This window comes from Acyrthosiphon pisum, chromosome A2 (genome assembly GCF_005508785.2).
Source record: "Acyrthosiphon pisum isolate AL4f chromosome A2, pea_aphid_22Mar2018_4r6ur, whole genome shotgun sequence".
Classification (NCBI taxonomy): Eukaryota; Metazoa; Arthropoda; class Insecta; order Hemiptera; family Aphididae; genus Acyrthosiphon; species Acyrthosiphon pisum.
Genome location: NC_042495.1, coordinates 89,500,531 through 89,512,832, shown reverse-complemented (window position 1 = coordinate 89,512,832; position 12,302 = coordinate 89,500,531). Strand labels below are relative to the sequence as shown.

General features: G+C 32.3%; 1 protein-coding gene across 3 annotated transcripts in view; it reads right to left on the bottom strand.

Moving 5' to 3' along the window:
- The window catches only part of LOC100575429, a 134,763-nt gene that overhangs the window by 54,278 nt on the left and 68,183 nt on the right, over window positions 1-12,302 (bottom strand). For all 3 annotated transcript variants that reach the window (XM_003243801.3, XM_008183838.3, XM_029490725.1), the window contains one exon: window positions 10,867-10,929. In XM_003243801.3, the coding sequence (XP_003243849.1) occupies window positions 10,867-10,929 (63 nt within the window). The remainder of the gene's footprint in view (window positions 1-10,866; window positions 10,930-12,302) is intronic.

The window sequence follows — 12,302 nt, the reverse complement described above, 5'->3', positions numbered from 1 at the left end:
CACATCCACTATAGAATATATTTATATACATATTAGATGTTTAGATAGGTATTTTGGGGTCAAAAGTGAGGGGGGACAGGACCCCATACACCCCCACCCCGTAAATAGGCTACTGCCAAAAACATCTAATATTATAAATTTTCCGCTCATCGTAGGTATAGTAAATATCATATCTATTAGTTTCTTTGCCATCGCCAAATATATTTCGTTGTATCGTTTCCGTCTGTGTTTGATTCACGATGGCAATCGTATGCAATATTATTCTAATCAATATTTCATTATTGTAATACCTATTCGGCTATACCTTAATTGCCGAAATTCGTTCGCAAAGCGCATTTAACATAATAGTTTTCGATATTAAACCATATAATAATATAATAATACAGTAATGGTAATAACAACAAATAGCAATAGCAATAGGTAATAACAATAATTTAGAGTCGTTAACGGCGTTGGCCGAAGGTTGAATTTTCATAATAATAATTAGAAGTCGCACTCGACCGCGAATATTTTTAACGTTCTTTTTTCGCGGCACGTGTCGTCGTCGGTGGTGCATTGCAATTAAATTTATTTATAATAATATAATAATATTGTTTTTTTAAATTGCGATACTGACGCATCGGATTTGTATTCGGTGCCCAGACACATACCGACAACGCCATCTGTTGATGCGTCGGTGGTTCGTATGTTCGACGTTTGCTCTTCGTTTGCTGTCCGCCAGATGGCAGCACGCAAACCGATCGCCTTTTTCCTTTCGAACCCATTCATCTGCAACTCGCTCCTAACAATAGGGTAATAAATAAACGGGACAGTGCATTTTTTTATTAAAAAACCATTTGCTACTTGTTAGATTTTCTTAATAGTAAATTATTATAATCTCTTAACTCGGCACTGGAGACAGCGCTATAAAAAAAGAAATCGCCTATAAACATTAGTGTGAGTGTGGGGTTTAAGTTAATGATAAAAATAATAATGTTAAGTAATGAATAGAGTTATTTAGGGTGAAACTATTTTAGGTTTTATTTTCACTGACAACGGCACAAATACATGTCTGTCTAGAACACCGCTCATTTATTTGAACGCATTGGTATTATACAAGTATTAAAATTTACAATAATACACCTAATAACCTATGACTACCTATTGATTTTTTAACGAAATTCTAATTTTGAATTTAAAAAAATAAGATCTATATTATATTATATTTTGTGTAATAGTTTAAATCAAAAACGTTTTTCTCTATTTACCGTAAAATTATCATTACAAAATTGCGTAGGACCCTGCCCACTCGGTCAGTATAGGATACTCGCTAAGTCCGGCCCTGATACGTTCTATCCGTTAGATTATTAAAAACGACACCTGCAAGGTGCAGCGGTTGCAGGAGCCGACGCAGTCGTCAAGACGAAAATATTATAAAAATAAAAAAATAAAACTGTGAAGTAAACAACCGTTCATTATACAGTGTTGGACAGGTACCGAAACGAGAAGTTGGCGGACCGCTTTGGGTAGCCCGCGCGACTTTTTAAATATAGAAAAATGAAATTTATTATAACGCGTCGACGTACACGTTCAAGGTATTCAACCGTTTCGTTTCACGGGCGTGTAATCAGGATCTGCAGTCACCAGATGCATATATTATTGTGGTGCCCTGCCATATATTAAAAAAGTTAAAACACACATTTATATACAGCGCGATCGAATGCGTAAAAGTTAGGTATGGGTTTTCAAATTTTTAAACGGCTTTTCGAGTCGGTAAAACGATCCTCGTCCGCGGGGTCTGGTTCAAGGTATTCAGTCGTTTCGTTTCACAGGCGTATAAGCAGGCTCAAATGCATATTATTGTGGTGCCCTGCCATATATTAAAATTTAAAACTGCACACATTTGTGTACAGAGTGATCAAATGCGTAAAAAGTAGGTATGGGTTTTTAAATTTTTAAACGACTTCTCGAGACGGTAAAACGATCCTCGTCCGCGGCAGCGTCTGTACATAAATTATTGAAATGCCTTTTCTAGGGGGAGGGGCCAAGCCCGCCCCATTCACACCCCTGCACGATTGAAGTTTACACTACCTTATGCCTATATATACATATACAGAAACGCATAACATAGTATTATATATTATTATCGGTGTTGTAAAGGGCATTCGAGTGCCTTTGTGCAGCGTTAAATATACAATCGGATAGTTTTTAAAAGCTATTTTCGAATAAATCGAAGTTTAAACACAATTTTCCGGTACTGTACAAAAACGTGATATTGACTCGTTGTATTTGTTGTTCACACGGCCCTTTTAATCACCGTGTTTTAAATGGATAATCTATACATCATAATCAACGCAATATCTATCAAACATTACATTATATTATCAAATATAGGTACCTACCTAATAAGTAATAACTAATATTATGATATATTGTTAATCAAAGACCTTGCGATTATTGCTTAGTAAAAAAATATTTTAAATTATACATAGGCGCATACGATGAAAAAAAAAACATTTATCACATACGATTGAATTTCAGACATTCAGACACCATCATTTTCTTTGTCCAACACGAGCTGCATAATGCACGCGTACCTATACCATGGTTGTGCGTGACCAATTTTGTATTCGTATTTAGATTAAAGTAACCTGCATTATTCTGCGTGTTTCGATGATTGTACGTCTTATAAATCGTTATTATGTTTTATAAAAATTCGACATTTTCGATTTAGAAACGTTCTGTATACGACTACGCACGCATGACGTAGCGCGGCGTCCAAATGTTAAGTGCGCGTGACACTTTTCGGTTACGGAAGTTTTAACTTATAAATGTCATGGGTGTTAAACTGGTAATTAACATATTTTTGTTCTAAGCTTCAGACGCTATGGAAAAATAAAAAACAGTTTTATAAATAGCAATCTTATATTTCTTGCATTTAAATCGGAGAAGACTCGACGAAACGTCGTCGGATGCTATATATTATAGCAGGACGTCTCGACAACACAATCAGTTTATTGTTTAAATTATTTAATTTGAGTTGTACCATTGTAAGTATGTACGAACAGAGACTTAAATGCGTGAAACTTACCCGGTTTTTTTTTTTTTATTGCAATATATACTTACCTAACTATATTGTATACGAACTTTCACAGGATATCTATATATAGGGATGACCTTGTAGTAGTGCATTGCAACTAGCCGTCTTATATTATTTTTTAACCATGTTGCACATACGTTAATTTTCTCGTGCTATTTTAAAAAAAGTTACCTACACATGAGTTAGGACAAAATAAAAAATTAACAATTAAATTATTAAATTCATTTAAAAAATCAATTATAGAATACCCTTTATAGAATAGAATAGACGTGAATTATTAAGTTATATAAAATATTATGCTACCTTGTAGTTATATCATATAACATGCTAGTGCTGTTATCATAATAGGTAATCATCTCACCGTAATAGTTCAATATAAAAACAAAAATGTTATTCAATCCCAATGATTGATCAATTATGATTGATAACAGTGATTAGTGGGTACTGGGTACGTAACAATTTAATATTCGCTATTATTATAACTTTTTGTTTCGATCTCTTTTTATCGATTGATAATTATTTCACACCTTCATTTACACCGTTTTGTAAATAGTAAAATTTACTCATAATAACTATCGTTTAAATATTTAAAAATATATCTTATCGGCAGATTATCGACGTTTTCTAATACTTAGCTATTTAAATTGCAGTTCATAGACTGTGATACACATGTGATACACATTTACACTTTCCATTCATGAAAAGTATAATATTAAGTTCATCGATCATAGACGTAACACAGATATAAATATATGAATGATCAGATCGTTAGTACAAATATAACTATTGAAAATATTATTTGCGATTTGCGATTAATAAATTAACCAAATTTCATTGATTGAGTCTTAACGACTTAACAGTAGGTATAGTGTACAGTAAATAGTGTTGTTCATGGTGTTATTATACGTAATAATTAATGGATAATAATATGATGTTATTATCCAAAAATATTTAATTGTTTAGTAATGAATATAATAATACCTACATTCATAATCATGGATGACAACTATTATAATATTAATAGTTTTGTGCTTAGAAACTTTTCTATTAGGTACCTAAACGTTTTATGCAGTTCGGCAGTCATTGTATTATATGAAAATAGGTCTAGAAAAATATATCCATTATGCATACAAAACAATCATCGAGTATAAGAAGGTACCTATACATAAATTCAAAAGACCAAAGAGAGATAATGTCAAAAGAACATAATATTTTGATTTTGTTTCTTATTAATACCCATTATATAGTGCTCGTGCTGTATATAATGAATGAAAAGCATATTTCTACAAACAAACAAATCCGTCTGAACCGTATGGTTTTTTTTTACTATAGCTAAAAAAATATATTGGCTAGTGTGTTTTCAAAAGGGCAAAGGATTGATTTGGTTTGTGCAGACTTTCTGCGAGAAACGAGACTCTGAAGCTCGATCGCGTCATGGCTGCAAAAGGAAATTGGCTTTTAGACATGTGATTTGTTATGTGGTTATATTTCGCGGAGAAACGCGTACATATCATAAAAGTATAATGACGTGCTGGTACAGAGATTGGCTATTTTCGAGGAGTATACCTATATGTACCTAGGTAGGTACTATACATTTTCGCTTTCTACTGGGAATAATCCATAATTGATTCGAACGAGAGCGAATTTTTCTACAATATAACATCGACCCAAGGTTAATATATTATTAATTATAAATATTGTGTTGTTTTACGGCGAGCGTCAGTCGTGGTGTAATGAACTTTGGTGTATGTACTTAGGTACAATATTATATTATTCTGCCATTAAATGTGTAGTGTGTGTACACTCGTCGATCGGTTATCATAAAAGTGCTGAGCGCGTTTAAAATGCGTTCCCGTCGCAGATCGATCTGCAAAATAGTAATTACGGAGTTATGAAAACTCGTTTTATCTCGGTGGGGTTGACGTACGATTATTTATTTATTTATTTATGTCGCGTTTAACGGGTCAAGTCCTTTATAAATTATACAGATAGCGACATATTATTTAGAAGAATAGGATAATATAGCAGCTCTGTGATATTATAACGGGCAAACTATACGCGATGACAAAAACAAAAAAAATCAAATAATAATGAGGCAATAACTACAGACATACAACAATAATAATCAAACACCATTATTATTTCTTAGAAACGCGCACAATTACATCGTACTTAAAGCTATGGCGAGTAAAAAAAAAAAAATAATTACAAAAATAATAGAAATTGTACGTATATTAGTTAAATTTAAAGATCGAGGGGGAAAACAATCAGCATCGTACTTTTTCTTAATAATAATAATATAGTAGAAAATTCAAAATAGTAAGAATTGAGAAATATAATAATAACTTCTTGCTTCTTACTAGAAAAATATTATGAAACATAACTCGATAATATGACCATAATATAAATTAAAAACAAAAATAATTTTCGCTAAATGCCTTCTGGCGAGCAATACTAGACCTTTATTAACCTCCGGAAAATATCACTATCTTTATAATATACACAGGTATATTAGAAATAAATATTATTCTTTTGAAAAACTCGTATTCACAGTTTTAAAGTCTTTACTGTCAGTTTGGATATCCTAAGAAGAAAATTATAAGTAAGTTGTAAGTCATTCATAGGATTGTCTCGTATGTATTTGCAGCGTCCCGATTCCGACAAAAGGTCCAAAATAACATTTTTTATAATAAGGGTCATCCTTCCTGTATTTAAAAATTATTTCAAAAGTTTAATTTTTCTTATCATTTAGAGTTTTAACATTTAAATTTTAAAAGATGATAATAATAATATCTAAATCACTTTTCTCTTATTATTTGTTTATTATATTTGTTTCAAGTAGGTATTGAATATTGTATTTATTTTAAATAGAGGAAAAACGAATGTCCCATGATGGAGGTAAAATTTAATTTTAATTACCTAATGTTAACTAAGAATTTGTATATAAGAAATATTTCATATTTCATTTTGTAATATATTAATTGTCAATATATTATATAGGTCCTAATATCCAATATTTCAATATTTTTTTAGATACAGAAAAACTGTTAAGTACCTATTTAAAAAGTAAGAATAAACGTTTATACAGTGGAATTATAACCTTTGAATTTTGAGGGACTACGCCCTCACCTCCATCCATTTTTCAGACCCTTAAAATCCATGTAAATTACTGCAAGTATATAAGCATGATTTAAAACGTCCCGTATTTTTAAAATATCTGGGATCCCAATGGCACATGGTACTTTATACCAATGACGCTGAACGAACATAAGGTATAAAACATTTAACATACCTACTCCTCGGTGCAATATAATATTAATTTACGATAGCGGTGTCGTCCTGCACGTGCAGTATATAATTCTTTTTAGCGGCTGCATTATATTGTATTCCTCTGGTTGTAAAGTTTACAATGTAAACAAAGAAAATTAAACCGAGATGTTATAAAATCACGCGCATGTCGTCTTGCGAACAAAGGATAAAAATATTATATTATTGCTTTTTAATGCTCATGATATTATGTACGTCGTGATATTATTAACAAACACAACCCGTGAGCCACTAATGATTTACCCATCGTCGTTATCCGTCGGGACCACGGCGTGTGACATTGCGCAATCATTACAATGTTTTCGGTGGATCTTCCGCTTGTTTAATATATATATATATATATATATATGTAATATACTAATATGTAATATATATATAATGGTACTTAGTGCAACGGCAGTCGTTTAACTCGTTTATGAAATTTTATTACGCAACGTCGTTATTATTGTCACACACCTATATAATATGTGGCGTACGAGTAATTAGCGTGTATTACACAAATGACCCGAACATTAGCGGATACCCATTACATACTAGTCTAGTATACTACTCGTGCACCATACATCTCTGCAGGACCTCATTGTTATAATCAGCGGCGTATCTAGGCCGGAGTCTCCGACGCACATGTCTATGTTATGGGGGGGGGGGGCTTTTTATCGTGACATTTAGATTTAGAAATGAATTTTTTCGGACGAAGGCTGGACAAGATCATTTTTAAGTTTATGATGCTATTGTTTTCAATACATTTACAAGTACTTACAGTAAAATTGCAATATTATTACAATTATTATAATTTTTTTTTACTAGCTTCTAGCGTCAGACCCTTTCTGTAACACCATTATTAAATAATTTAATTTTTATGTTTAATGGGGCCTCCACCTCCTAGAAGCCCTATGGTCATCAAGTTTCTCGATATGCCACTGCATAATATAAAATTATTGTTATTGGAATATTTTGGTTGGCCGCGAGAACCTACAGGAGCAAACCATCCTACAAACATGCGTCCGATTCAAACACATATAATAATATTATCGTAACACCCGTGAGTGATTATGTGACTGAAATAGGGTAAGATCGAAATTGCACCCTGGACAGAAAAATGAAAATGCACTCGTTCTGATCATTACACAAAACCTATTTATTAACGAATATCAGTCGATGGCTTAAAGAATAATAATATTATGTATTTTTAATATCTAAAGATTATTGTTTTTATATGTTATTTTAATATAGCTACAATTTATTTAAAAATAATAATATAAAAATATAGTTATTACTTTTAAGTTAATAGACAATAACATGAAAACGAGTTAAAAACAATAGCATAAAAATATGTATTTAAATATATTTCTAAATTAGTTACGTACTAATTGGGAAATAACGTAGTTGTGTTATTAAATCGATTGACAGTCGACACACATACGTGCCAATTGTCAGCTAAAATGAATAGTTAATGTTGTTAAAATATGTAGTTAATGATTTGATCGAGTGTAGTTTAAACATTGCCTTTTTTTGAACCCAAGTGCAATACGAACATTTTGGTGTAGGTATTGTTGCAGTCCTCCCCCCCTTCTGAAATCGTTGGGGCGGGCGATCACTAATATCGGTCACGTGTTTACAAACAAAATATTATAATATCGTAATAATAATATTATTACAAGACGCGTAATACAGTGTGTGTCAGCCTCGTTAAAACATCGATAGTTTAAATGCACGTGCGGATGTCGTTTGTGTTGCCTATCCGTGAGGATTGCATAATACATTTGAAGCGTGCCACAAAAAATATATTATACCAATCGCCTTCAATAATGTAATTTATTTAATATTATCGGTTATTGCAGACGAGACGGTTGTTTCAAAGGGTCGTTATAGTAAATACCGCGGTAAACACGATCAATGGTCGTTTCCGATTTTAAAACCGTCGAGCACACGCACATTCGGTTACAATTTTTAAATACTTTAAAAGGAAACTCGAAGGACGGCCGGGGGACCTATTATAATAAGTTATTATTAACAACTCTTCGGAGATCAAAGAGCTCTCCACGAAAAACATGCTGAATTTTCGCAAAAGACGAAATCGAAAAGCCGACGGCCGCCGAGTGTTTAAAAAAAAATCTACCGCGAATTTTAATTTTAAAGACCTAGTGTTTCGTCAAAATTAAAGTTAGTTTACGTTGTTTGACTTTAATTCGGGAAAAAAAGATCTGAATTTATCGGTAAACGTCTATATAGATTGTACGGAACACTTTGAAAATATTTAATCATATACATATTATTTAATTTTGCACTGTAATTGAAAACTCGAAAACATGGATTTTATCAAATCATAATTTTACTATTATATTATTCGTAATTAAATTAAAAACGGAGTGTTCAGTACGATCTATAGATTTTCAACCGAACGGAAATCTTATTTTTAAAGTTAAAAATTGAAACCTAACTTTAATTTTATCAAAATAATAATTTGGTATAGCCGTATAAAATTCGTAAAGTGAATTGTTATTGACATGGGGCATGTTCGTACGAGTGTCAGCATTCCAGCTCGAGTTGTAATAATCGTTTACGCGGAGGTCTAATACTCTAATCTACACCTAGTTTAGAAATTGCCTAACTGTTGCCCCTTAAATAAAATCCATGGCCGGGATTAATAATTTTTCTCTCGTCACGCCACCCAGTCCTAAATAATAATATACACTGCCCCTGTGTGAAATAATGTTATAATATTATAGGTTCCTTCGTAGACAGTCCGCTCCTCGACTGCAGCTGCAGTGACGCTCGCAAAACTCTGTTCCAAATTACGTTAATTTCGCCAAAGTGCAAAACGTATATTATGTATAATATGTCCGCCGTAACGACGTACACAATAATAATATTATATATTAGGCATGATATTATTACAACGTGAGCGCGGTTTAATTTTTGTAATAACGGGCTACAGTTTTGCCGTACAAAATATCATATTAATATAATATCCATGTACACGCCACCGACTAGAAGCCAGTTATAATAATAATATTATGTTATTACGAACAACGCACCCGTACCGTCCATTACGAAATGAAAACCCCGAGTTGTAGGTACCGCGAGTTTATAGTGGTTCTGCGTGTGGGTATCAATTATTGTTATTATTATTAGCAGTCATATTTTCGCAACTCGTATTATATAGTAATAATTGCGACCGGTAATAATAATTATTATTAGGTATCTATCTATCATAATAGACATGTGCGCGAACTGTACCACGAATCGCGAAGGGGGCTGGCACATCTTTGTGCAAACATGGTGGCCATTTCACCGACACAGTTTGAATTGTTAATGATTTGAAAAATGTTGCCGATCGACGGTTTAAACTTTACCGCGGCAATCGCACCGAAGTTCCGAAGTCCTAAAAAGATATTATAATATTCTATTACGACGAGTACCTGAAAACCCTGAGTTGTTGGTATACCGCGAGCATATAGTGGTTCTGCGTGTGGGTATCAATTATTTTTATTATTATTAGCAGTCATATTTTCGCAACTCGTATAATATAGTAATAATTGCGACAGGTAATAATCATTATTATTAGTTTTCTATATATTAAAATGCTCGTGAACTGCACCACGAATCGCGAATGGGGCTTTGTCGCGGCAGATCTTTGTGCAAACACCATTGGCCATTTCAATGGCAAAGTTTGAATTGTTTACGAATTGAAAAATTGTTTGCCGATCGACGGTTTAAATTTTACCGCGGCAATCGCACCGAAGTCCCGAAGTCCTAAAACGCATATTATAATATTCTATTTTTACCTATATACATACCTATATGTAAAATAATATTACAATATGTGCGTACCGAATCTGGTATTAGTGTTCAATGTGCATATACAATTACCGCGATAAATTTATACGTAGTACACACACTCACTCGGGGGAAATAATAATTGAACGTTAGCCACACACAAATAATTATAAGGTCTACACTATAACCGCGGTATTATGTAACTTGCGGGTGGCCAATATTACGATGATATCACAATTTATTTTATAAAAGTATTTAAAATTATATTAGCTGGCATATATAGGCTGTATAGTCTGTTATGTGCCAACAGCAACGGAGGATTTTCGACATTTATCTGTGGGTGGGGGTCCTGAAAAATAATGAATTATATTTAAAAGGTACCTATTATTTTTATAAATGTATTTAATTGTTGAAAAATTATTTAAAACTTTTTAGATTTGAAATAGGTATAAATTAACAACCCTATATGCTAGTCACTAGTGTATATACGCAGATACGCTGAACATAATACAAAATAAATATTTATGTCGGTGTCCGGGGGTGGTTCCAGTACCTCTGTACCCCCTCCCCGTAAATCTTACACTGGCTAACACTGCAATAGAGGCGGACAGGATGTCCGAAAATAAATTATGATAGATATAGTAATGAATAATGATATAATATTTTAAGGATGAACTCACTTGCGCTGCTGTTAATGAACCCCTGATATATATCGTTCAGACTGTTCGCATCACTGGACATAACTGAAACATAAAAACGACAAAATATTATACTATATACATTAACTTTACTGTATATTATAATATTATTAAGTTGATAACGCGCCGAACGTTGGACGGACACTAATAACTAATAAGTAATATAGGCACGTCAAAGTTCGGCCGTTCGGTGAATAATTGTGTTTGCAAAAACCAAATATATTATGAACGTGTAAGTCCGAACGCTTAGCGTTTTATATTCTAATTTTCTATACCCCGCCGTGTATAGAGGCACTGCAGCGGACGTTGACGAATGTACGACAATACATAATAATAATATAATTTCCATTTTTATAAACTACGCACTTTATACCTATCTCCTGAGCACATATAAGGTACACATTATGGTACTTACTGCTTACGCGGGCGTTCGACTGCCACGAAAATTCACTCATCCTTATTATATTATATACACCTAACGATGATTTAATATCAATATAACGTAGGCATACCTATTATTATAATATTATGTCGCGTATGTTAATTGTTTTGTTTTTTTGGCATTGATATATCTTAAGTATATTCAATTTCGTATAAAATTATACCGCGCAATCAATTAATGCTTTTCGTGTGCTTTACTAATTATTTGTTTATTAAACGCTAATTTAGCATTTAAAATTAGACGTCCACCAAGTGTCTCGTAACAAGCATTTTGTTAAGACCGTTTAACATAATGATGATGATGCACATGGATAATGTATCGTTGTTAAAAGGTTCGCATTCGTATAATAAACCGCATCGGAGCAACCTTTCGCTCGACCTCGCTGTTTCTGAATAATGTATAATATTATGTATTATATTATACATGTGCAATGGCGAAAATAATAATGTTTTACTTAATATTATATTATTGTATAATATGTGATATTATCGTTACGATAACTGCTATTATTGTATCCATCCACACAAATGTGATGATGATAATAATAATAATAATCTTAGTATTTATAAAATAAATAATATAATTAACACCTTATAGTGCTTGTATATTTCATATTATCAACAAAAGATAAAAAAAGTAACACTTTACACAATAATATATTATTATACGGACAACGATTTAAATATTAAATGAACTGTGGAGGTGACGGCCGTCGAACTAATATGTATATTTTTATAGTGATTAGTACCTATTTAGTAGCTAATTACTAATTATGAACACTAAATTTATTATAATAAACCCACGCTGAAAGAAAGCTTTACGAACTGTTAAATATAAAATAACGTGTTTAAATATTATCGACAAGGATTAACACAGCAATTATTTTAAACTATTTTTAATGGATAACATTTTTGCCCCTATTTATAAAATGCATCTTTTCTATATAATTGTACATTGTGTAACCACCAAGAAAAGG